This window comes from Piliocolobus tephrosceles, chromosome 4 (genome assembly GCF_002776525.5).
Source record: "Piliocolobus tephrosceles isolate RC106 chromosome 4, ASM277652v3, whole genome shotgun sequence".
Taxonomy (NCBI): Eukaryota; Metazoa; Chordata; class Mammalia; order Primates; family Cercopithecidae; genus Piliocolobus; species Piliocolobus tephrosceles.
The window spans coordinates 120595163-120622621 of NC_045437.1; the positions used below are offsets into that span (position 1 = coordinate 120595163).

The 27459-nt window shown below is 43.2% G+C and overlaps 2 protein-coding genes across 7 annotated transcripts in view; one reads left to right on the plus strand and one right to left on the minus strand.

Annotated features, from left to right (window-relative positions):
- DOCK2 (dedicator of cytokinesis 2) overlaps nucleotides 1–27459 on the minus strand; it is a 433784-nt gene that overhangs the window by 189501 nt on the left and 216824 nt on the right. The window lies entirely within an intron of this gene.
- The window catches only part of INSYN2B (inhibitory synaptic factor family member 2B), a 118718-nt gene that overhangs the window by 88723 nt on the left and 2536 nt on the right, over nucleotides 1–27459 (plus strand). For both annotated transcript variants that reach the window (XM_023218918.2, XM_023218919.2), the window contains exons 2-3: nucleotides 7049–9316; nucleotides 10425–10499. In XM_023218918.2, coding sequence (XP_023074686.1) covers nucleotides 7971–9316; nucleotides 10425–10499 — 1421 coding nt within the window. In that variant the 5' untranslated portion in view covers nucleotides 7049–7970. The remainder of the gene's footprint in view (nucleotides 1–7048; nucleotides 9317–10424; nucleotides 10500–27459) is intronic.

Here is a 27459-nt window from a genome sequence, read left to right on the forward strand (position 1 = left end):
TACATATCCAACATCTTTCAGGGTCTCAAATATATAAGTCTGGATTTTAACCTCACCTTTTGGTGCCTAATTCTTTCCTCAAGTTCACCCATGCTTAGTAATCCCAAGTGCTAAAAAGAAAGTCAATTCCCTTTGTTTCTTTGACCACTTACCACAAAATGTAGATTTAGGCAGACCCCCAAAATATGCCCTTTTCCTTATTGAGAAAGCTGCCGGAAAGGGGTATATTTTTGGAATATATAATTTGGAAAATTATCTTTCCAAATTTCAAATTGGAAAGATAAATGAAGACTTGGACCACAAGCATTAACCCTTTGATTTCAGATGAGTGTGGAGTAACCCTTACCAATAGCTTTGACCGAGCAATTAACTGAATACAAATGGAAGGAAAGCAAACTTTGAACCACAAGGCCCAGAGGTGAATGATCAATAGTAAATGGCTCCTTAAAGACTCGACACTGTGCTTAGGACTTTGGAGGATAGAAAAAGAGTGGAAGACCTATCCCTACACCTTAGAAATGCACCCTGCAGCTGAGGAAAACAGGACTAACACATAAAGTAGTTAGATGTCTGGCCAGCTAAATGGAGGGAAAGTCGGGATCTCCACCAGAGCCCTGAGGCTGGTAGCAGGAAGACAGGGTTCCAGTCTACCTCTGTGACTTAGGACAAGTCATTGAATCCTTCTGGATTGAATTCCTCTTCTTTAAAACAGGGATAATGCTTCCCAGCCTCCCTCGTGGGGATTACATGGGATTTGAAAATGCTTTGTTAAGTTGTAAAGCGTGGTATAAATAGTAAAGGTTATTATTACTAAGTTCAGAGAAGGGAGATGGCAATGTGTCAGCAAACAAAGCCTCCTCTGAAAAACAGCCTAATCAAGAGCCTCCTGCTCAAAAATCATCAATGACTTCCTAGTGCCTAAAGCGGGGGTTGTCAAACTATGGCTCCCAGGTCAAATCCATTCAGTAGCATATTTTATAAATGAAGTTTTATTGGAACACAACCAGAGCCATTTGTTTACATATTGTCTATGACTTATTTCTTGCCACAACGGCAGAGCTGAATGGTTGCAACAGAAACTGTGTGGTCAGCAAAGATGGAAATATTTACTATCTGGCCCTTTAAAGAAAAAACTTGCTGACTCCTGGCATGAAGGACAGCTGAACCCCAGTTAACATGTAAAGCACCCTCATATGTAAGGCAGAATTTGGATGCATGAAATGAATCAAATGCCTTCCTCTAAGTCCTCCCCTACCCTGTACAACATTGTGTAGCAATTCTCAGGAACAGATTCCATATGAGGTTGGCATTACAAGGTCCTTTCTTAGAGCTACAATAGGGGTCAGGTCTTATTCCTCCTTGGAATCTCCACAGTATTTATTACAGTGCCCACCTCACAGCAGAATCTCAATAAAGTCCAACCAAATTAAATCTGTCATAGAGAGAGAAAGCATAGTAGACTAGACAACAGACATGAGACCTACTGATAATAAATCTTTGAAAGGAAAAAAAATGTTGGAAATGAATTAATTCCTTCACTCTTAGTTATGCAAATATTTATTCTATGCGACTATCCAACTATTCCATGTCATAGAAGCTAAGGCAAATTAGATAATACAGGATTATATTCATTTGTTTTACAAGAATTTATGTAAGACTGACCCTCTCTGTGTCAAGCAGAGGATAAGGACTCGGAGTAGACCATCACTACCTGTCTCTCAAGCAGCTTATAGTCTAGTTGAAGAGGCTAGAAGTCAGCAGATCATCACAATATAGAGAGACGAGCACAATGCTAAAGTACACAAAGTACAGAGATGGCAGAGAGATAGGACTCCTTGTACATCTACAGTTTACTATCCCAAGGGAAAGAGGAGGGCCCAAGACCAATTCACAAGTATCTCAGGGCTACCAGCTGGGTTCTACCTGAAGAGTGAACACTGACTATCCTGACCATTTCATATAGATGATTTCATTTAATTCTCACAATCAGTCTAGGCGGTTTTACAAAGATCAATTCACTTGTTCCAGGTCAATAGTCAGAAAATGGAAGAGTCTCATTTAGGTAGATAATAAGCGAAAGCCTATGTACTTAACCCCTCACTGTATGGCCTAAATACACTGAGAAAAGAAGACTGGGCAGGAATTCCAGCGAAAGCCCACAGTGTGCAACCTACAGAGATATTGTCCAATGTTTCTGTATCTACTGAATGGACACTGATTCCATGAGGACCATTTGATGTGGGCCAAAGGCATAGATGGAACACAAACCATTGGTTCATGTTCACTAAAGTCAATAATCAAGGGAGGACAGAATAAAGTGTTGCAAAGATCAACAATAACTCCAGCTGTGGGGCAGCTGTGACCACCTCTAGGGAACGATTCTGGATCCTGGCCAGGATATTAATTTAGCCCTAACCTCCAATGCCTAGGAGAATGTGAATTAATGGACAACTGGGAGCCCATAAGACTTAAAGGCCTCCAGAGGGTGCTTTTAGCCAGGTGTATTCCCCAGGATGTGTCTGTACAAGGGTCATGGTGGACATCAAGGGCAGAAGAGTTGGGACACAAAATATTTTTGTCAAGAGAAAATTTTGTATTTCCTAAACTTCCTAGGTTCTGTCTAAAACACGAGAGTTTCCACATTTGCTTGGCTATTCAAATTTTCATTTTCAACTTTTCGGCCTTTATTTGTATCAAACATTGTGTAAAACCAATATGTGAAAAAAAGCCCACTCTTATATAAATTCCCTATCGAGAATAATGAGATACAACTTCTTTTCTACTTTATTGGTAACGACAAAAACAATTATCATAAATTGACCAAGCACAGTAACAAAGAGGTTCTGGTAAAAGGTCTTCTCATGCAGTAATGGCAGAGTTGCACATTAGTAGAACTTTATAGAAGGATGAGTGGTAACATGGTAGTATCAACAAAATGTAAAATGCACAGCTACTTTGACCCACTAATTCTTCTTCAGGCATTTATTCCAAGGAGATAATTAGACAAGTGCTCCAAGATTTACATACAAAAATGTTATTTATAGACTTTTAAATAATACCAAAAATTTATAAACAACCTAAATATCCACAAAAATACTATTTAAATAGATAATTGTATAACTAGACAAATTCATGTTAGCCTACTTAAAAGGACACTGTGATCTGTATGCCATAATGTGTAACTTTCTACAGGTTGTTCAGTGAACAAAAGGCTTTCTGTCCATAAGCTTGTCTGTGTATGCAATTTCTGTGCAAGCATTGCACAGGGAGATGGCTAGAATGAATGTCACCAAATTGTTGGTGTATTGTGGCTCTTTCTGGGTGGTAAGTTTCAGGTGATTTTTTTCTTCCTTTTGTTGTTTATTTGTATTATTTGAATTTTTACAATGAACAAATAATATGTTTATAAGCAGAAAACCAACTGCTTTTAAAGATTAAAAGAAAACATCTAAAGGATACATAAACTTCCTGGAGAAAAGACAGGGCTAACACCAGAATAATGACTGACTTTCAGAATGAAAATGTGGAGGGAGTTTGAAACCTGCTTGCTAGCCTTGCACAAAAATATTAATCTTTCCAGTCCTGAAGAAGGCAAGAAGGCCCAACGGTGAGAAGCCTGTTCTTCAGGGTCAGTCTGTGGGTCCAAATGACAGCTCCATCACTTATCAGTGTGAACAACTTGGTACAAATATCTTCATCTTCTGTGCCTCAGTTTCCTCATTTATAAAACGGGGAACTGATCGCACCTGCCTCTAAGAGTGTCATAGGATTAAGGAAGAGAGTAAATGAGACATACCAATCACAATGCCTGGCACATAATCAATGCACTAGACATTAGCTCTTATGAAAACCAGCCTCAGACAATCGTAGCCTGTATGAGTTATCATTCCCAGAATGAAGTGCTAATAAGCAGTTAAGAAGAAGGCAAAAAATAATTAGTCAAGGAAACCCACAAAAGTACACATATAAATATCTAGGCTCTGCAGTACAAAGATGACGAATATAAACTGTGTGTTTTCAAGCATGTGATCATCTCACAAATTTCAACTGCTTACTCTGCAAAATGGAGATAATATACAGAAGGTCATTTTGAGGATTAAATGCCAGGTGCTAACATAGCATTTAACAGTGAGCTTTTAATACATATTTGCTATTATTAATGAAAATAACTATTATGAACTAGGGAATTGGGTACTGAGCTCCCCATCATCACAGGCATCCACGCAGGCTTAATTATTATTTGAGGAGGAAGATGCAGAAAGGATTTAGTCATGGACTGAGGAAACTGTCTACTGGATTCTCCCAGACCTAAAAGTCCTATACAAAGTCATTGAAACATAGGACCAATTTTAAAAGTTGTGTTGTTTGGAATTTTTGTGTAAAGCAACTCGGGATCAGTAGGTTCATCTCCTCAGAGAGGTAGGTGACAATGCCACTCTTAGAAGCCAACCCTGCTCTTCAAACAGGCAAGGCAAATGAGGAACCACCTGCTCATGAAACTCTGTTTATTCTGTCCCACGATGGTTCTACCTGCTCTGGAAAAGCTACAGATGGTGGTTCATCCACCACTGGGGCTCACAGAGCTCCATGAGCTTTGCTGAAAGTTATCGTACCTCTCCCCAGATACAGCACATCCACACACATCCTGGCATTCACAGCAAGAAGCCCTGGCTGCAGGTGATTGCAATAGTGATAACAGCAATGGTAGAAAACACACACTGATTGCCTAACGTGTGCCAGGCTCTGGGCTGAGAGCTTTGCATACATTGTCTCACTGACTTCACATCAGACTCATGAGTCTGTGTCTACACTATGTCATCCCCACTTTACAGATGAAAAACACACCAAGTCCTTCAGCCAGTAAGGGGCAGGGTTTGAATCAGGTTCTAAGGTACACTCAGAATGTTAGCAGTAGTTAGTAGAAAAGGTTGATGACAAGGTGACAACTCATTAGCATTTTAGATGAATCCAAGTATCTTCCAGGATGTGCCACACACTCTCCCAGCACTGCTGGGTTAGTTGGACCCTCTCAAGGCATCTAGGATCAGGAAGAGCCAAAGTTCCTATGAGCATTATCTAGCAATTCTTGGGGAAAGCAGAAGTCTGATAGACAAAGTTTAGGCTGCACTCACAATGAACACCCCAAATGGTGTGATGGAAAATGTTAGTAATAGTCTCCGTTTATGGAGCCAAGGTTTTTATCTGTATGATAAGGCTGGCTAGCAATAAGGTTTGGCTGTGTCCCCACCCAAATCTCTAATTGTAGCTACCATAATTCCCACATGTAGTAGGAGGGACCTGGTGGGAGGTAATTGAATCATGAGGGTGGGTCTTTCTCATGATAGTGAATAAGTCTCACAAGATATGATGGTTTCATAAAGGGGAGTTCCCCTGCACATGGCCTCTCTCTTGCCTGCCGCCACCACGTAAGACATGACTTTGCTCCTCCTTTGCCTTCCACCATGATTGTGAGGCCTCCCCAGCCATATGGAACTGGGAGTCCATTAAACTTCTTTTTCTTTATAAATTACCCAGTCTCGGGTATGTCTTTATTAGCAGCATGGGACCAGACCAATACAGCTGGGCTCTAAGACAGACTACTTTCTCAGAGCCAGCCAAATACTTGTGGGCTATTTTATTACTTTTATTTTCTTTTAAAATCCCTTGGTCAACCCGGACAGGCTTAGAACTCTCCTCATGTCAGTGCCATTGTAATCCCTCTGACTTGCAGCAAACCCTCTGGTTTGCTTTGCCATGGCAAGGCCAAGGGACAGTTCCCTGCATCTTTCCAGATCTACAAGGGTCTTTTACCCTTGTTCTTAGCAACTGGCAACATATGCAGATCCCAAAAGGGCAGAGTCATAACTTCATGATTAAGAATGTGGACTTTGGAATGACAGACATCTAGGTTCAAACTCTAGCTCCTCTACTGAGCTTCAATTTCCCCATAAGTCTAAGGGGGAAAATGGCACCTCATGGATTTTTTGTAAGGATTAAATGAGATAATGCAATATTGGAAAGGGAGTAGGATATGTTTAGGCAAGTTACTTAACCTTTCTGGGCCTCAGTTTATTCAACTGTAAATGGGGACAAAAATATTATCTACCCTTATAGAGTCATTTGTGATTAATGAATGAGTTATGGCTTGGAAAGTGCTTAGAACAGCATCTGTCACATTAGTTAGTATTGAGTAAATATGAGTTGTTTTAATTAATGCAAGTAAAGTCCTCAGCATGGTAAAAGTAGGTGTTCAATAAATGGTGGCTATTATTATTATGAGGTAGCTGTTCCTCAAAGAAGTTCATGCACATTTATCTCCTGGAAAGCAATAAGAAATGAAGATATCAGGGGAGAATTTTGTCCTTAAATAAATGTTGCAGTCACAGCAGAACGAGTTCACAGATCCTGTTTCCCTAGCAGGATACTCTAGGACCTTCACTCCTCTTCATGCTCAGGCTCTCTTTTACTTCAGAAGGACCTGCCCTTCATCCAACCATCCACTTTTTCAACAAATTCTCCTTAAGCACCTATAGTGAGCCAGAAAAAGGGCTGGGAATGCTCAAGCAGTGAATGAGATGGTTCCAGTCTCTGCCCTCCTGGAGCCTACAGGGTAGTGGAGGAGATGCACACTAAATAAATACATATACAAATGCTTATTTAATAACAGCTACAATTTGTATTGTGAAAAATGTGACAAGGACATACAATGGGTCTTGATGTGGTCTTGGCACTGGGTGTGTGAGTAAGGGGGGGTCATTGTAAAGGCTCCCTGAGAAATTGCTGGGACTCCCAACTGATGAATAGGAGTTGGCTGGGTGATGTGCGGAAGTGTAGAGAGAAAAGGGTCCAGGCAGACAGGCATTTTGTTCCAAGGCCCTGCACCCACAAAGTGCCTGGCTCACAAAGAGAACCGAGAGAAAGGTCACATGGTTGACTTACTCCTAGACCCTCCACTCAAAATACTCAGCTAGGAAATTAGAATTGGAAGAGAAATCCAGGTCCACAGAAACTGCGTTCTCAGTGGCGACTGTTGTCTCTTCCCTTTCAGGTGCTCCTCGCCTGCTTGCAGATCTCAGACCCCAGCTGGTCTCAGACCTCAGCCCCTGAGGCCAAGCAAACATATGTCATCCTGGAGGCTGCAGACATAGCTCACCGTGCTCACATGTGAACTTCGGCCAAGATACCACAACAGGGACTCTGCCCACTGAATCCCCTATGATTCCTCAATCCTGTCCTGGTCATACCCCACTGGGTTTTGTGAGGCTATTTAGGAAGATAAGTTTCCCTCACTGAAGAAAAGAGAGACAACATGAAAGAAAACAATGGCCCCAAAGGAGGAATTTGTGATTGACATAAATAGGAGTGTTCCCTTGGGTGCATCATGTATCATCAAAGTAGCAAACCCCCAGGTCATTTATTTCTCCACCTTTTTACCTGCTATGAAAAGAAGATGCATTTAAGTTTCCTGCAGTTTCACACTGGACATTAATGCTCTGGGGGACGGGGAAAAAGCCGTATGTTCTAGATGTAGCAGGTTTCTTTTGGAATTCACTCACTGGGAGTCTGGCACTACCCCCTAAATGGTACTTTTGTTGTCTTTTTGTTCAAGACAGCCAGCTTCTTCCAAGATCAGAACTGCGTGCCAGCCTCCCTTGATAAACAGCCTACCAGCTCTCTTGGTAGATCAGATGTTTAATAGTTAGCCTAACTCATTTGTTTTTTCAAGGAGCAATTATGACTACAATGAATTAATATTATAACTGTGGGGAAAGCATTACAGCTAGTTCCTACGTAGACTCTAGAGGCTGGGAATGGCCAACAGGATTTCCCATACTAAGAGGAGAGGACAACTCCATCCTGGCCAGCAGTTCTCTATGTTTGAAATACCATCATTAGATACTGCTCCAAAGACCTAAGGGGAGATGTGCCTAGGAGAAGTGTATGGTCCTGATCCTTCCCACTGAGGCTCAATGGCCCAGCAAAATATGAAAGTGAGACCTGTGCTTCTAAAGCGTAACAGTCTAGAATCAGTAGAGTTTGTGAAACAACCTCACCACCGCAGGAGCAAATCCCAGCAGGTGAGATTCAAGGAAGATGGGACCACTAAGAATCCAGCTGGCCTAGCTGAGGTTGATGTCCAAACTCCAGAAGACCTGGCTGTGATGGGGAAAACTCAAGCAACCAGGCACCATCATCCCCCCACCTACTCGCTCTCCTTCCCCAGGTCCCAGAAGGCAGGGGGTTTTCGCAACATTGCGATCCAAACTTCCCCCAGTCTCAGGAAGCATTTCCCAGTTTTCAAAAGGAAGAAACTCACAGCCAGCAAGTCCCTGGTGGAAATGCCAACAGCATCCCAAAGTGCCATCCAGGTCAACGGCAACCTCTCTGAACAGGACATTGTATCTTCTGACCTTGCCTACTTAAGGTTGGCTCAGCATCTTGAGGATGGGCCTCGAAGGGTCAAGGTGTCCCATACATTCCTCCCGAGGGTCCCCAAGGTACAAAGCAATGGTCCTGTTAGCATATGCTTGGAAGCAGGAACTTGGAGTTCCTTAGAGAAAGCCACAGCTGCCATTCAGGTTCCAGATGATATTTATCACAGTCCTTCCTGGGAAGCTAGAGAGTCTGCTCTCAGCCCAGACAGGCCAGCTGAAGTAAGTAACTCCATACACCCTTTGGATGACACATGTCCAGGTGATAGGAGAAGGATGACTCTACCAGATTCAGAAAAATCCACCTCCTGCTTAAATGCCACCAGCGTTGCCAGCCACACACCAGGCACAGAGAAACTTAAACCTGAATTGCTTTTGCCCAAAGACAACTCGGATGACAAAGACTTTGGCCCACTGTCATCTCAGTCAAAGGAAACGTGTGTTCCTTCACCTCCACGGACTCACAGTTCCCCCTCATCAGGCTCCCACAGCCAGCTAGCCTACCCAGGAAGAGCCTCAGACTGTCCTTCCTCAAGTAACAATCACCAGAATCTGGTGTCACTCAAAATTAACAGTGCATCGAAATCTGCCCCTGGGTGTCAGGAGCAGACGGCAAACAACCCCACTGAGTCAGACACCCTGGAGTTTCCAAATTGTCCAGGAAGTGATCACCTCCCATCCTCTCTTCCAAAGAGTGAGACCAAACTTCAGAGCAACAGAGAGATTAGTGACATTAATCAAATTCACCTGGCACGGGGTGAACTCTGTGACCTCCAAGGCCGACTGCAATCCGTGGAGGAATCTCTGCACTCGAACCAAGAGAAAATTAAAGTCCTTTTGAATGTAATTCAAGACTTGGAGAAAGCTCGAGCTCTCACTGAAGGGTAAGGAGATTTTTTTTTCATATTAAAAATGACTGGGTGAAGTCATTTGCCAACACAGGGGCAGAGATAGCTTTGGTTTCTTTTAGTAAAAATGTCTCCAAAATGTTTGAAGTACTGTTGTTTCTCCAAATCGTGACCACAGACCTCCCTTTTCTCTAATGGAATTTCATTTAGTTCTAGGCTTTGGTGGATTTTTGTGGATTTCTATTGCTGTTTGTTTTCGTTTTCAGGTGTTAACAGAATGGGAAAAGGCAGCCATGAAGCAATAGGATCAAAAATGATTTTTATGAAGATGAGGGTTCCGTTGATATATGATGGGGGAAAACGATAGCAGGAAGGCACTTCCCCATCCCCCTCCTCTTAGCAAGTTACTGCATTTGTACAGTATTTCCGTTCTTCGTGTCATTGTGACAAAGGACTTGAGGTGGCCACTCACCTTACTATTGACCTTCCCCTGTACTGACTACTTTGATGACTTGGGCTGGTCCATCAATGACCAACTAATTGGAACTGAAATGAGATCACAGTTCATTTTGCACAATTCATTTTCTGCCAAGAGAAAAAAGTAACAAAATGCTTTCCTGGGTGACTCAGCACCAGTATAGGAGGAAAAGGCAGTTATTTGTTTAGATGTGAAATGCTCGTCCTTCCAGAAAGTGCTCTCTAAAGACAGAGAAGAAGCAATGGTGAAAGCTCATCAAAAAGGGTAGGAGAGAGAAGTCATTAACTGGCGTTTGCTGTATGAATCAGAATCAGCACTGCCATACAAGAGAGAAACACTGTGATATGCAGGGTGAAACGTACTGAACTAAGAGGTCAGGAGTTTTAATAACCTCCCTTCCATTCACCTGCAGAATCCCTCATCTCACAGGATTGTTGTCAGCATGAAAAAACTCTCAGCTTGGGAAGTCTTTAAACATGTATGAAGCCTTCTAGAAATGTGAGCTCCTATTGTCATGACTTTCTTGTTTCCTTATTTATAATGGCCATGCAACTTAAGAGCACCGTGAATGCTGTGCTATAGGGACTAAGGGACCAGTAGGTTGAATGTTTGTGGCCCATGTGACTTTTGCCCATAGATTTATCCAGCAAATGCTCTGTCTTGCAGGCGCAACTTTTATCGAACTGGCCAAGATCTCAACAATTGCAGTACCTGCCAGAACACGGCGTGCATCATATACAGGTACCTGGCCACAAGCAAGGTCTTCTCTGTAGACCATAAAGCCATAGGGTTCACTGAACACTCTAGCAAACTTTTACATGCAGAAAGTCAAGAGAGGCAAAAACAGGAGGCCTTTGAATATCTGAGACCAAAAAAAACAAGGTATTTAACTATGAAATGTTAACATCTGGTTCCAAGGCAGGGATTGCTTTGTTTCCTTACAGCAAAGTCTATGAGCATACCCTTTTGATGTAATCATCCCTACACTCATCAAACACTAAGTGCAGGCATCATGGTAAGCTTGGCACACACATTTGCATCTCATTCCACTCTCAGGGAAGTTAAGGCGTTCGGTCTCACTCACATAGAGCATTTTCTGAGAGCAGAAAGGGCCAAACTCAGGACTCACATCCAGATTTTTCAAATCTCAAACCTGTGATTTTAATGATTCCACCACACTGCCTCTTCCTCAACAGCAGCTATGCCATGCCAAGCACTTACTTGGCACAGTCAAGAACCATGAAAAGAACTTTATGTTCATTTCTAAGTATGTCATTTCCTTCTAGCACAGAGTAAGTTTGCTGCAGTAGATTTTTGTAAGTAACAAAATGGAAACATGATATACAGTGTAAACTTAGAGTCAAAGATCTGTGTTTTAATCCCCAAGTCTGACATCAGCTAACTTAACCTGGGCTTACTTTCCTTATCTGCATAGGGAACGATTATCCCTATTCAGAGTTGCCATGAAGACTAGATGAAATAATATATGTGAATGTCTTTTGCAACTGCAAACCTCTGTACAAATCCAAGGGCTTATACCTGTTTTTACCAGAAAGGTCAATGCCCCCTTAGCTGGAAGACCACTTTCCATGGCATAGTAGAAAAGTGGTCAGAAGCAGGACTTTCCGTTGACGACATCTAATTTCGTTGACCAAAGTGAACAGTTTTGCTTTCTCTATTACATTTCTCTTTTTGTTGAAAACTGGCAGCTCAGGGCCCGAGCAGACTGGAGCCTAATTGGGTTGCCTATGTCTTCTTTTAAAACTTCTCATTCTCTCTGGCAGAATCCTGAGATTTCATTGAGTAAGAGACCTTGTGCCTGGAAGGCAGGAGGTGCTTGCACTTACACAGGGCCTTGAGCATCTTTTCATGGAACCTATCAGCTCCTTATAAAGAGGAGCCACCTGTTTTTAATCAAATAACAGAAGATGCAGGACTGCTCACAGATAAATGCCTTTCACCTCAATGTGACGTCTTCCCTTAAAAGAGAGGGTCCTGGAAGAGCCCTGCAGCATTGGAAAGCCTAAGTAGAAGTTTCATCAATTGCCCTCTTTTTGCTGCTTCTTTTTTTATATCTCCCAATTTGAACAAATTTTCTAATCATTAGGAGGACAAAAATTATTAAATGTCTAGACAGCTAGAGAGGACAAAACTATTCATCATAAACAAGAAGAATTAATTTGAACTAACCTCCATTTAAATTTTAGATAGTCTCTCTTCTCTTCCAGAGCCAGATAATATATTTTCTACTACCTTAAAATGATTTTTTATTCAGCCTATATAAGTAAAAAGGGCAAGTAGTGATTTCCAAGTCTATTATGAGTTTCATGACCTGGCCTTGGGCAAATCATTTTCCCCATCTGAAAAATGAGGGTCTTTAATTAAACGGTCCCAAGAGTCCCTTTTAGTTCTGACATTCTGATATTCTAAGCCGAATTAAAAGTGACAATATTTGGCTAAACTATGACTTTCCAACACGTCTGAGAATGTTTGCATTTTTCTAGCACTTACTTCAAACATCTCCAGCAAACATTCTAAATTAAGTCACACCCCTGGATGGGTTAGCAAACCTTCATGCACACCTTCCTTTCCAGAAGAAAAGCAATTGTATGCATATATCCCTCATTACCATTCAAAGCCAGACTGTTCTCCCAGACAGAATCTACATCCTTGTATCTAAGCCATTGCAGAGAATGGGCAATTAATTTGATGAAAGCAAAGAGATCTGAACAACAGCCCCATCGTAGCAACAGTGGGAAGATGAGAGTTGTCATTTTTTTTTTTTTTTGAAAACATTCAAATGACTTCAAACTTGCATTGTGTTCTGGAAAGTCAGATCTTAGAAACGAATGAATAAGTGATATGAAATACTCATCCCAGGTCTTGTTAAGCCGCAATCACTCCCAGGTGATGGATGTGCTCAGTGCATGTCACTGTACATAAAGCAGATAGGCGCATGATGGATTGCTCACTGGGTCTTCTTCTCTGGAGATGTTCCTGCTAAGTTAGCCATGCATATGGTTTCCTAAGTGGTATTTCCCAGAGGCTCCAGCAGCTGGAGGCTATGGCTATGCTGCCTGCTCTTATCAAGACATGTGGGGTCATCTGGTTCTATCTAACTCATTCTCTCTGCTCCCTGAGCCTCCTTGACTCTCCTCTTACCATTGAACACTTGGATACACCCTATCTCACCAAGAGCACAGTCCCAACACCAGTGCCTAAAGATTCTATCCATGGCTCTCAGGAGCTTGCAGGGAATTATGTACATCAAGGTGAATGGAACCTTTTGTTTTGACTACCATAGTCTCCACAGGAAGTGAGTGGCAATTGGCTCTAAACCACAAGCTGATTCCAGCCTGTTTTGGCCCCAATCACTTCCTTCACTTCTCCTTAGCATTAATCCTAGCACAAGTTACCCAAAGGGTTGAGTGAATGCCACCATAGTAGCCAAGATTAAATAACATTAAATTACTTAGTATGAAAGTTGTTCTCTTTTCAAATTTATTTCAATCCTTCCAATAACCTAGAGGGGAAAATCTGAGTTTGGTACTAGAACATCTTTAAAACCTTCCTAATGCTGGCTTATCACATTTCTCTGCAAAGAAAGAGCAGGCCTCAGGTTCACAGCCCTGAGCAAGCAATAGTTATCTAGCTAGAATACAATCATTTTTACTTTTTTTATTGAAGGCTTTAACTTTTAAAACTAGGCCTTTTAAATATTTCTCTAATTGATGCAGGTCTGCATTTCTAAAAGTGATATTGCCTGTTTGATATAAAACATGTTTTTAAATTCAAAAAGTGAATGGATTTAGAGAAAAAAAAGTGACGTGAATAATTGTGTAGATGGTATGGGGAATCTTGTGAAACCATGAAGGTGGAGAATGAGTGATTGAAGTTTGGGAAATGGTGCCCTAAAGAATTGGCTCCTTTTCACCTTCTCAAGGGCACGAGGTCTCTCTAAGTCGTTTACTCCTCCTTCCCTCACCCCCTTCTCTACTTTTCCAGCCATATCTCCAGCATTCATCTTTACACTCATGCTAAAAATAGTCAGCAGTGCTTCTTTAGAGGTCTTTGACTACAGAGATCATGCATTTCTTTTCTAGACATAACTCCCAGGAAAAAACTGCTTGGTTTAAGTTGTAAAATGTCTCCAATATGTTTTAAAGGAAAATAATAAGAGGTCTTTCCCAGAAAACTTTTCATCTACCATCCAAGCATGCTGTTCTGGAATTGGAAAGACAGAGTTGCAAGCTTACCATTTTCAGTGGGTGAAGAGAGAGATTGGCCATGTAGGATTTAAAAGGTGCTAGAGAGGTGAGAGAAATAGAAGAGGTATTGTTCATCCAGGGTCCACCTGGACTGGCTGCTCCTCTTCTTATCCTTAGTCTCTTCCCACCACTTCTTCAACTGCACTCATGGACTTTATTTCTGTGGCACCACTTTCTGCTACCTTTTATCTGATATCTATGTCAATCTATCTTTACATCTAAAATTTTCAACCAACTACATGCAGACATTTCCACTTCATATCCCAAGGCAACTGAAATTTGTCATATCCCCAAACACACCCATTTCACCACAAAATTAATTTTCTTCCCACATTTCTCATTTTGTTCAACACCATTGACCAAGAGGCAACTCCATAAAGATATCACAGTCCCCCTTGACTTTCTCTTCATACACCAAATAAGCTACTGATTCTAACTGCTCATTCCAACCCCTTCACTCCAATTCCTCTGCCGCAGGTTCAAAAAAGGCTGCTGTCATTTGTCACTTGAATGCTAATTGACTTTTTTGACACAGGTCTCTCTTCCTTTATCTCAAGTAATCCTCCATGCAGATTGCTAACTTGCATCTGAAAAACAGAATCTGACCATGTCACTCCCCTGCTAAACAATCTTGTCCTGGTTCAGGTAGTCTGTAGCTCCTCTCCAGCCATGCAGAACTAGGTGCTCAGCTGGTGGTTCTGTCATTTCTCAGTGCCTTTGCATAAGTTCTTTTGCTTTCCTGGGATGTCTTTTCTGCCCTGCTTCGTGTGGATATTTCTTAGTCTTGAAGCTTAAATGTCAATTATATGGACAACCTCAAAATCCAATCCTTCCCCAGAAGGACCCCCATGCCATGAGCCCTTGTCTGCTAGGTCACTGATCCTCCTGCATTGTAATAGAGTGTTTATAAGTTTCTTTCCTTCAGCAAATGGCTAGTCTCTCAAAGTCATGGATCATTGTTTCATACATACTTTGTGCTCAGTAGGTTCTTATTAAGGAAAGAAATGACTCTATTAACTAGGAGAGGAAGGAAAAGCAGTAGTGGACTTGAGACAGCTACTTAGATTGTCCAGAAGTAAAGTCATTGTTACTATTAGTGTACACCACCACCCTTGGGTGGGGAAATGAGGATTAAGCAAATATTCTTTTTTTTTTTTTTGAGACGGAGTCTCGCTCTGTCGCCCAGGTTGGAGTACAGTGACCGGATCTCAGCTCGCTGCAAACTCCGCCTCCTGGGTTCACGCCATTCTCCTGCCTCAGCCTCCCGAGTAGCTGAGACTACAGGGGCCCGCCATCTCGCCTGGCTAGTTTTTTTTGTATTTTTTAGTAGAGACGGGGTTTCACCGTGTAGGCCAGGATGGTCTCGATCTCCTGACCTCGTGATCCACCTGTCTCGGCCTCCCAAAGTGCTGGGATTACAGGCTTGAGCCACCACGCCCGGCCTAAGCAAATATTCTTATTAGGAGTGAGGGCTTCTATGTAGCTGGTTCTCAATGGATCTTTTTAAGCTGAATGTAAGCCCATGGGTTGCCAGTTTTAAAATAACTGGAATGCCACACACTTTCAACAAGAGAGACCCTTTCTCTGATGACTCAGAGAGCTTGCTGCACTTTCATAGGACGTTGAAACCCTTGTTCTTCCAGGCCATATGACATTATTGCCCAGGACTTCTGTCCTGGCTGCGGTGGGAAAACAAAGTTTGACTGTGGGGAACCACAAAACTCCAGGTGAAAATATCTCCTTTCTCTGGTGTCTGAACTGTCCCAGTGATCTCTTTGGCAGAAGGAGTCAGAACATCAGATCTTCAGGTTCTCTTGCTAAATGTCTAATGCTAAATATCAAAACCCAGGCTTGCAGGCACAATAATGCCTAAGGTGTCCACATCCTAACTCACGGACCCTCTGCATGTGACCTTATTTGGCAAAAGGGACTTTGCAGATGAAATTACTTCAAAGGAGGACAGCAGGATGGGTTGTCTCGGTGGGCCCAGGGTAATCACAAGGGCCGCAGAGAAAGAGGGAGCCCAGAGGATCAGAGTCAGAGAAGGAGATGTGATGCCAGAGGCAAAGGGCAGAGTGCTGTGGTCACAAGCCAAGAGGCATGGCAGCCCCTAAAAGTGGGAGAAAGCAAGGGATGTGTTCTCTCCTAGAGCCTCCAGAAGGAGCACAGCTCTGATTTACAGCTCTGGAGGACTTCTGCCCTCCAGAACTGTAAGAGTAAAATCTATGTTGTTTTAAGCCATTAAATTTGTAGTAATTTCAACAAAAGGAAATAAGTACACTCAGATTAAATCCTCATAATTGGAGGCTAGTTTATTTGACTTTCACTGATGATTTTTATAATGATAACAGCTGACGAAAGAGATCTGTGGGGCTGAAACTTAAGGGAAAGAAAGAAGAGAGCTACCACTTACTGAGGATTCATCATTTACTGATCACTTGAAGTACCTTCTGTTTTCACACTTAATCCTCACAACGATGAGATTGATTAAAGTGCCCCCATGTTACAGATGAAGGAACTGATGCTCCGGAGGGGGTCAGGCACTTGCTCAACATTCAGATTAGGCATTTGAAGCTGAGAGAGGTGAGGCACTTGCACAATTATTCTGGAAATAGTAATTACAACCGCCACAGCAGCACACAGTTCTGTCTTCCAGCAAGCCAGATTCCATAGCATGCTGCCTTCCAGATGCCAGACTCATCTGAAGGATATTAGGGCTCAGGGGAATGTTTGACCGTCACTGATTTCCACTCAGCCAAGGGCATCATGAGGGTTTGCATTGAAGATGCAGGCCCTAGACAGTGCTTCCAAAGCATGGTCATGGACCATCTGCATCGGAACCTCTGGGTGTCTGTGGAAACTGGTTGCTGGGTTTCAGCCCCAAAGCCACGGAATCAGAGAGTGTGGGGTGGTGGATGGGAATCTACAGTTGCAGCAAGCTCCCTGGGAAAGGCTGGTTCAAATAAAGCTTGAGGATTTTTTTAAGTAAAAAGTCAGGGTTTTGAAAGAAGATAGTTGATTTACTAGAAAGTTTTGTGACAACCAGCCCATGGATAAAAAATACTTGCTTGTAAAATAGCCCAGAAAGTAGCTTTAGTTCTTAATACATCTTTGGAAAGATGAATTACCTTTCTGCTTGGCTTTGATTTTAGGGTTAGATGATCATATATAGACCTAATTATATATGTTGGGTACAGGTGAGAATGGAGGCAAGGGCAAGCAAAAGAAGAGAGAGGAGAGGATTATTCATCGAGCGGGCATATCTTCTGATGCCTCCTGTTTCCAATGAGAAGAGAAAAGGAGTCCCTCTCAGGCCACTCTGGGGCCCAGGCTTGCATTATGCAATACTTAGGGGATTCAGCTGTAACCTTTCCTTCCTCCCACCTCTCTCAGTTCCTCAGGCCTCATCTGAGATCAGAAACTGATTGGCAATCCAGGCTGACATTTTTCCTCCAACAAAGGTTGAGAGTAATTAAAGCCTAATTCTGCTCTCTGGCCAAGAGACCAAATGCTAAGAACTGCCCTCTGGTGAGTCCTAGAGGGTCAACAGCAGAACAGCAGACACACATAAAAGGTGGGTGTCCAAGTGCTGACCATTACCACTACATCCCCACTTCAGGACAGGGGTATGGTCACCTCATGCTTGGGAACCAAGGACCATGCATGAAGCTAAATGCCATGCAGAATCTGCCACCACCACCCACTCATTTTCTCAAACTCCACAAACCACTGGTTTTTGTTTTGTTTTGTTTTGTTTTTGAGACAGAGTCTCGCTGTCGCCTAGGCTGGAGTACAGTGGCACAATCTCAGCTCACTGCAACCTCTGCCTCCCAGGTTTACGTGATTTTTCTGCCTCAGCCTCCTGAGTAGCTAGGATTATAGGTGCCCGTCACTACACCCAGCTAATTTTTGTATTATTAGTAGAGACAGAGTTTCACCATGTTGGTCAGGCTGGTCTTGCACCCCTGACCCCAAGTGATCCACCCACCTTGGCTTCCCAGAGTCTTGGAATTACAGGCTTGAGCCACCACACCCGGCCACTTTTTTCTTTTAATCATTATTGATGTATCCACTCATAAATTCTTCTGGACCAGAGAGAGAACTTATGGATTTTGTAAAGGAGACTCTCTGCAAGAGCCTCCCTTTGTATCTAGCAACCAGCATTCTCGTTCCTAGCACGTCCCCCTCACAGTTTTCATGTTCAGAGTATGACAAGGAGGCTCCCTGGAATGCAGGCCAAAGCCTCACAGCTGTGCACCCGGCAAGAGAAAAGCAAGGGCTCCACATCACTGAGGAGGGAGTGGCTCCCGAGAGCTGAGTGAGCCGCCTGAGGTCACGCGGTTGGTGGTCTGAGAGTGCTTCCGGGAGTTTCCTTCTTGGGTAAGCTATTTGGCCACTGAGCTCTGGCCTTGCCTGCCACTTAAAACTATTACCTAACCAGAGAAAAAGGCATTTCTCTAGAAATGCAATATGCACTCAGTCCTATGGGTTTAGCAGCCAACTTTTCACTTAAATTATTTAGTATTTTCTTTTTGTCTGCTTATGACTCTCTCTCAGCGTGGAGCCAGGTGAACTCTTGAGAGCCTTGTCTTCCAGCCACAGTCCTCCCACTGGCCAGCAATGAAGTCCACAGTAAAAAACAATGATAAAGGCACACAGCAGAACTGTTCTTTCTAGTAATCACAGATGCATTTGCAGCTTTCATCAAATTGCAATATGGACTGAGCCACACGATTTCAAATGCTGGGCCGTGGACGTCATGGCAACACCCTCGAGCATCCCCAAAACAACCAATAGCAAACACAGCTTCAACTCTCTCTTTGGGAAACAGCCATGAAGTTTGGGGTACATGTAAAATGTAAAAGGTAAAATTTCTCTGAGTCCCAACAGGCTGATTCCCAAGACATTTGTCTCTATTCCCTGATTCTCCTGAATGGCATTATCCCTTTCTTTTTCTCCCTAGAGTATAAAGGAAAAGAAGTAGGATTTACAGCATCAGCAATTTATCTGCAATAAAAAATGAAACCTATTTGAATGCATTAATAGCGAAAGAGGCTGATACATGCCATAAATATAAAATTACACAAGGTGAATATTTCAGAGGAATAACAAATGAGTGGTTGCTGGCACAGAGGCCACAGGTGACCACAGAGTGATCTGATCTTTATTTCTCCATCAAGTAAGTGTAATAATCATTACCATTTGTTAAGCCAGCCACTGCACTAGGCATTTTGCCCAAGACTATATGTCTATCATTTCATTTCAGACTCCTAACAATCCTAAAATGTGGATAGGATTAACATTCCCATTTTACAGATGAGGAAACTGAGACTCAGAGAGGTTAAGTGATCTGTCCAAGATCCAAGGGAGCCAGGGCTCAAAACTAGGTCCTACTTTCAGGAGACTTTCCTGTCCCTTCCCCTCTTTCCTTGTGACCTTGCATCGTCAGTGAATAAGTGTGTTAAGTTTCTCTGAGATGATCTACACTTTCTGAGGACTTCACAGGCAGATCTTCCTGGCACAGAGTCACAGAACCCAAAACACAGATTTCTTTCAGAGATAGCTATCAGCAGAGATTTCTGCAGCTTGATCCCATTTATATATGTGCCAAGAAGAGAACCTGTGATTTTCTGAAGACTCAACAGCAGATAGATGCCCTAGGAGAAGGGGTAGACTTGCCAATTTGAAATAGCTGCAAGTTGTGAAGCTCAAAATTAAACCCTATAAAAAATGAGCAAACTGGTCATTAGGAGAAAGTTTCAGGAACAACATCCCTTCCAGGCTGGGGAGAGAAAAACATACAAACTAAAGTTCCTGTGATCCAAGACTGTAATTCTTCCCCAGAGATGCCTTCCTAAGTGTCATGATTTATCCAAACGGACAAGAACCAAACTACCCTCACTGCATCCATTGATTCTTACAGCTAATTCTTTAAAAGAGAAAGTTGCAGGAGGTCAGTAAATCAGTGGTGCACCTGTGTTCTGCAGAAACAGGGACCACAGAAATGCTCCAACAAGAGATGAAGAAGAGGTGGAGGGGAATTTGGAAGATGGTTTGTCTTCAGGGAGATGCCATGAATCATTCACTTCTCGGCCAACTCGCTTAGAGTATAGTTGACGGCAGTGGCTTGTCAGCATGTCTCTTTATAAAAGAGCAGGACCCACTGCTGAGAAGGAGGTGCAAAACGGCTCACTGGAGACCTCAGCAGCCTACACGAGACCCAAGATTGCTGACCCCAGATATTATCTTCAATACGCTGCCTCCTTAGAAGGTGAGCACCTTTTTTGGGTATGCAGCCTCCCTATCAAGGCTGCCCTGAAATTGAGAAAGACTATTCCAAGGCAAACTGGTCAGCTGGTCCATAAAGAGCCCCTTGTGCACTCCAGCCCCAGTTTGGGTCTGGTTCCACGGGGGACTGTGAGGTCATCCAGGAGTACCAGGCCTTGGTCACCATCTCCACCCCCACCACCCTACACATTTTGCAATCAGGATTTCATACAGATACAGACTACTATGTTCTTTCGGTCCAGTACATCTTAGTGTATAAGCTTTGGGGCTAGACTCTCAGGGTTCAGATGCTGACTCTGTCACTTACATTTGCATGCCCTTGGCAGAATATTTAACCTCTCTTTGCCTCAGTTTTCTCGTTTATAAAGTGAAGGTAATATTATTTATCCCACGGGACTTGAGAATTCATGAGAGAAGGAATGTAAACTTGTAGCATAGTGTCTAGTACATAGATTTCATTCTATAAATGACCATCATTCTTTTTATCTTATTATTTTTGCCCATTTAAATTACCATGTGTCCTAATCTAATGTGGTCCAGGTACTCTCTTTTTGTTTCTTCTCCTCAGAATAAAATGCTGGAAAGAGTTAGGTCCATGGCTAAAACATTGGATCCTTCTTTAAACAGAAAAATCAAAGGACTAGGTGGTGTCAGGAAACCAGGTGAATAGACTGAATGTTTGTGCACCCCGCAAATTCAGATTAATTGCTATTGCCCCATGTGATGATATTTGGAGGTAGAAGCTTTGGAAGGTGATGAGGTCATGAACTTAGAGTCCTCATGAATGGGATTAGTGCCCTTATAAAGAGAACTCAGAGAGGTCCCTCTCTCCTTTCTGCCACGTAAGGACACAGCGAGGGAATACAGCTGTCTATAGACCAGGAAGAGGGCCCTTACCAGACACCCAACTAACAGCACTTTGATCTTCAACTTACCAGCCTCCAGAACTGTGAGTAATAAAATGTATGTTATGTATAAGCCACCCAGTCTACAGTATTTTGTTATAGCAGCCCAAGCAGACTAAGACATCAGGTTCAGATTCTGCTTGTAACTTACAGTGTGACTTCCCTTTGCCAACTTGCTTGTCTATTAAATGGGCAACAACCTTCCTATCTTCCTGGGCTATGATGAGGGTAAAACAAAAACACAGATTAAAATACTTTGCAAATTCAAAAGGTATATACAACTAAGAGGCTTCTGTTATTTGTTTGTTTCTACATCCATTTTTATCTCCTTTTGGTTCACCCAGCTTCAGTTTACCCAGCCAAGATCCTGCATCCAGAACCTTGCTCTGTTGTTTGCTCATGTGCTTATCTAGTTTTTGCTATTTGTTACTCACTGTTCCTTCTTCCAGACAAGACATGACTTGGGGCTCTTGCTGCTTCCAATTACCTAGAAAAACATCTTTCTGCTTTTCAGCGAGCATGATGGCGAGAGCACTGATCTGTAAGCTAGATTAGTGAGGTACCCCCAAGAGGGAAACCTGAAAGTTCTTACCATTTCTGATTTACACATAGCTCACTCTCTAAACGCAGTGTGGCTCTGTGTTCAGACATCTCCTTGGATGTGAAGGGCTCTAAGGCTCCTCAGGCAATTAACTGAGCATCCCTGAACCACAGGTCCTATGTCCCGTGCATCCTCAGGAGGACCAACTCACATACTTTGAATGCTCTGGACTATCTCAAGGACTCATGTCCAGAATCTTGCATTGTAACAATTTCTTAACTACTATTTGTCCTCCACTGTAAGCCAGGGTTCTGCAAACTCGGCACTCTGCACCTGTCTTCCTTCTTATGATCCTGCATGGAATATAGAGCATATGTGAAATACGGATGGTGGAAGATGGTAAGGATGGGAGGGTACAGAGAGTAGGTGGAAGCAGTGAAAGGGAGGTGAGGTTAGAAAAGTTATTGGTGTGCTATTTGGATCCTTGAGCTGAAACCCAAAGCAGAGAGTCTTCCAGTATCTGCAAACAAGCCTCTGCTAAGAATTAACTTCAATTTTCACCAAGCTGGCAACTTACTCCTTTTTGCAAGGGGTTGCTGAGCATGGTGTAAGTAGCTAAGTAGGAAACAGAAACGCATCTTCTCTTTTCTACCCAGCCTCAAGACAAAAAGCAGATGACAGGGCGCTGTCCCTCCCCGTTTATAAGGCAGCTGCCACCAAAGCAAAATATACTCCCTCTCCTCCCTTCCAAACTAAACTGTAGTGTGTCAAACGGATGAATAAAAAGAAAAGTGGCAATTTTCCTTTATGTTAATAAATTGCTTTGGCCTAAAAAGCATTAATAAATTTCCTTCCAAAGCACACACACTTCTCCATACTCTGCTATTTGCCTGGTCTTGAAAAGAAAGTTACTTTTGATCCCCTTTAAATTGTTCAAGACCAGTGGGGGCAGTCACAAGAGGGGAGTGGGGAGCTCCCTAAATCCCAGTGATTATAATGGAACCCTGCTGTGTTTCCATAGAAACACAAAGAGTGTATTCTTCCCTGAATGTAGATGGTGGGGAGGGATGAGGAGTGATGCTGCTGGTAAGGTGTGCAGCTACTGAAGAGCTGAAGGTTGATGCAAGGAGCTGAGATGGGAAGGCAGAGGACCTAGTGAGGAAGAGTGGAGTGGGCCGAGACGGTGTTCTGTGTGCAGTGATTTCACCTGTTATTGCGTCCCATCTGCATAGCCAGCCAGCGAGGTAGCTAGTGTAACTCCCAAGTTCAACTGAGCCGTGTGAAGAGAAGAAACTTGCCCAGGGTCACCCAGCCAAGAAGTGCTGCAGCCTCCATTCAAACCCAAGAGTGTTCAACTCTGGGGCCCTTACTGCATCCTCTATATTGGGCTGGACGTCAAGTTGTGACGGTGAGACAAAGTTTCCGTTCCATCTCCTGGTCTTTTTGACCCAGGCCTGCCAGTTCTATACACATTCTGGAATCATCCAGAGCATTAATATCATTTTCTTTTTGAGATAGGAACTCACTCTGTCACCCAGGCTGGAGTGCAGTGGTGCACTCATAGCTAATTGCAGCCACAATTTCCTGGGCTTAAGTGATCCTCTCACCTCAGCCTCCCAAGTAGCTGGGACCACAGCTGCACACCACCACACATGGCTAATTTTTAATTTTTTTATAGAGATGGGGTCTCGCTATGTTGCCCAGGCTGGCCTCAAACTCCTGACCTCAAGCAATCCTCCCACCTGGGCCTTCCAAAGTGTTGGGATTATAGGCGTGAGCCACTGCGCCCAACTTATTTTTCTTAAACAGGTATTAGGACGCTTGTAAATCTTGTCAAATTCAGCTGATTTGTTGTCATTGTTTGTTTGTTTGAATTATGAAGTCAGAGACACTTCACTTATAAGGAGAGGAAGGCAGCTGGTGCATGTGTGTGTTCATATAATTTGGTAGAAGCATATGGATGAAGAACTGGAAAGTAGGAGTAGTTGAGAGAAATAAGAAGTATATTTTGAAAGCGATTGTTATTTAATCACCTATCTCAAACACACTGGGCACGGTATCCACATCTGTCTAACTTACTATTGTGTTCCTGGAACCTGGCACAGCGTCAGGCCCAGAGCAGGATGGACTGATGATGGATGGAATGTTTTGTACAAGAAAATCTTAGACTCCTAAAATCCTAGAGGGGGCACCCACTCTCTTTGGCCCCATCTGGTACTCTATGATGAAGACTGTTTTTCTGCCACAGTAGGGAGGGCAGGGCTATTTCAGGAGCTAGGAGCATTGTGAATATAGATGCTCCCTATCTGTGAACTATGTGTGTTCCCAGTGCTAGAGGGGTGAGAATCAGAGCTTGCAACTCACCATTTTAAAGTCCTTCCTTGCTGAAATGCAGGGGTTGCCTAGGCTCTCAATCCATCTCCTTCAGTTTCCACTGAGATGAATGAGGTTCAGGTGGTACAGACAGAAACCCACTCTACCCTACCCCAGACAAATAAGGGTGCAGTACCAGGTGATGCCTCCTGGAAATAGGAGACTGTGATGTTATGATTATATATGTGTGTATGTGTGTGATCTATCTGTGTGGGGGAAAGAATAGATAGAGACAAATAGATGCTAGAGAGAGAGAGAGAGAGAGATAAATAGATAGACAGATAATGATAGATGATAGATGGATAATGATAGATGATAGATAATAGATAGATAATGATAGATACATAGATGATAGATAGATGATAGATTAGATAGATGATTGATAGATAGATAGATAGATAGATAGATAGATAGACAGACAGACAGACAGGTTTTCACCCATGGTTCCTGGCTTATAACTCCCATAGCCCTTGTTACAATCTTTTTTATCATGTTGGGTGAGTTAGGCCTCAGGAAGCAGAGTCTCTCTGACCTTCTCCTGTCCTCCTGTCACCTGCCTAAGGCAGGACTCTGATTGTGGATCAAGAGACTGATTCCAGAGTGGGTCCTGCCCATACCCCGGAGGAAGGAGTGCTACACAGGGGGCTGAAGCCCCCACACTTTGCCCCACGCATCCCTTCGTCTGTATCCTTTGCAATATCCTTTACGATACACCAGTAAATGTAAGTGAGTATTTCCCTGAGTTCTGTGAGCCACTCCAGCAAATTAATCAAACCCAAAGAAGGGGTTTTGGGAACCCCAACTTGAAGCTAGTTGGTCAGGAGTTCCATGGGCCCGGACTTGTAAGTGGGGGGAACAATGGGGAAGTCTTGTGGGAATGAGCCCCCAGTCCCTGGAATCTGATGCTATCTCTGGGTAGATAGTGCTGGAACTGAATTGGAAGACACCAACTGGTGGCCACTGCTTGGTAGTGGAGAGAAACTCCCATGCATTTGGCCATAGAAGGCTTCTTCTGTGTTGATGATTGTTGTGTGTGAGCAGAGGAAAAACATGGTTTGAGAGTTTCTCCTGAAATAGACTCCTGAAATAAAGAGTCAGTATGTGAGTCTGCAGATGCCTCTGCCCACCGGCCTGGCAAATTCTGGGCTTTGGCTAGAAGGTCTCTAACAGCTACTGATGCCAGCACTGAGGACACAGAGTCACTGCATTGGCAGTGCCAGGAGGCCAGGGAGATTGTCTGTCTACCATTCCTTCCTGAGGAGCCAGAACAGGGCCTGCCACAAAGAAGATGCTCAATAAATGTTTGTCGAGTGACTGGCTGAACACTTGGTGCCTACTCTGTGCTGCGTGTTGTATATGCACATAGCATTTAAGCTTCACTGAGATCCTTTGCGTAGGCACCACTCATTTTGCAGATGAGGACACAACAACCTGGAAGTGGGAAATGACTTCTCCAAGATCTCACAGTGAAACTGTAGAGCTTTGCTTTAAAGAACACAGCCTATGTTTCATCCATAAGACATAATTCTAATTTAATATAATAATGGCCTATAGGTCATCCAGCCAGGATTATGTTCCCATAGAAAGGGCAAGGGAGAATAGAAAGAGAGGGGATGTAAGTGGAGGAGAAGAAAGTCTGGATGAAAAATATAGAAACAAAACAATCAGATACCCTTTCCTAGTGTTCCCTAAGAACCAATACCCCGTCAGTCTGGCTATAAAATGGGCCCCCTCACCCCTCTGACTCTTCAGCCCTGCCTCTTTCATCTCAGATTCCATCTCAGAATGCTCAGGGACAAGGCGTCCTTTGGGGCTTCATCCGTCATGCATGGCAACGGCAACATGCCTTTGTAGCAGCACAAACTTGGGTTCCCGGCCCTGGGAGGTGACATGGAGATGGTAAACAAGGGCAGATGTCCCTTTAATGACAGCTGTTTTTCAGCCCTTGCTGGGTATAAAGTCATTGGCCAGTCACGCCACATCGTAAACCAACATGGGGTCTTTGGTCTACCAGATGCAACATTTCATTTTCCTCCTGGCTAAACAAGGAGAATGCACTGTTTTCATGACCACGTTTCCTCCGCTTTCCACACTCCCACGCTGGCTCCTCATCCTTGGGCCTTCTGAGACCCCTGGTATGAAACGAGGTAACAAACACATCGAAAAGCTTAAGAGCTTTCTTATAAGCATCTTGGCACTGAAAACTCCCCTGTAAGTAAATCCTCCTCATGGAGGAAAGTGGACAATCAAGGACAGAGGGAACCTGTGCTCAGCCCACAGGGATGTCTAAGAGGATTTGTTTTTCCTGCCCCGGCTCTCTGGGTTCTGGGGAGGGTTAGCCAGAGTGAGGAGGCAGGCTGAGAACCTCTGAGGCCTGCTGGCCTGACTCCCAGACATGCAGAGGTCACAGACAGCATCAGCACCCACTCCCCACAGGCCAGGTTTCTGCTCAACACCCACGTCCCCTGACCTCAAGGACCCCTAGTCTGCGACAAATTCATTAATTCATTTTCACCTCCTCGATGTTTGTGATAATCAGCACAGGGCAATGGAGTCCGTATGTTAATGACACCAAAACACACAAGTAAAATAGCCAACAACAACAGCAACAACGAAAAAGAGCATGGGAATGTCCATCCATCAGTAGAGGAATATTTAAATACATCATACTGAGGAATACTACAAGGCAGTCTTACATGTAAAGCTCTCCAAGATACATCTTCAAGTTGAGATGCAATTCAAAGAGCAAGGCATAATCTATTAGTAGAAATTATGTTAATGATGATGATGATAGCGGTAACAGAAGCTAACACATACGGAGGACTTAGTGCACACCAGGCACTACTCTGAGCACTTCATTTATATGATCTCAGTTTACACACATTAATTCCAAAGAAAGCCTTTGAGATAGGTGCTCATGTTACCTCCATTTTACAGACGATGAAACTGAGCTATCAGTTTTCTTGTCTGTTCCTCTGTATTATCTTAATGTTTTAATAATGAGACAGTTTTCATGCATAACACATGCAAAGAAAACCCATTAATGATTAAGAGAGAGACTGGAGCCAATATTTACAGAACACTTGCCATCAGGTCTCACTGACCCTCAATAACATCCCTGTGAGGAAGGCATTACAGGTGCCAACTCAATCAATGAAGAACTAGAGGTTCAGAGAGGTGATATCACTTTCCCAAGGTCAAACAGCCAGTAGGTACCTAAGGATCTAGGATTTGATCCCAAAGCTCTTGTTCTTCCACGTTAGTTGGGGCTGAGTGATGCTGAATCAGTCTGTGCTGATTCGAATTTACTTTCCTTCCTTCCTCTC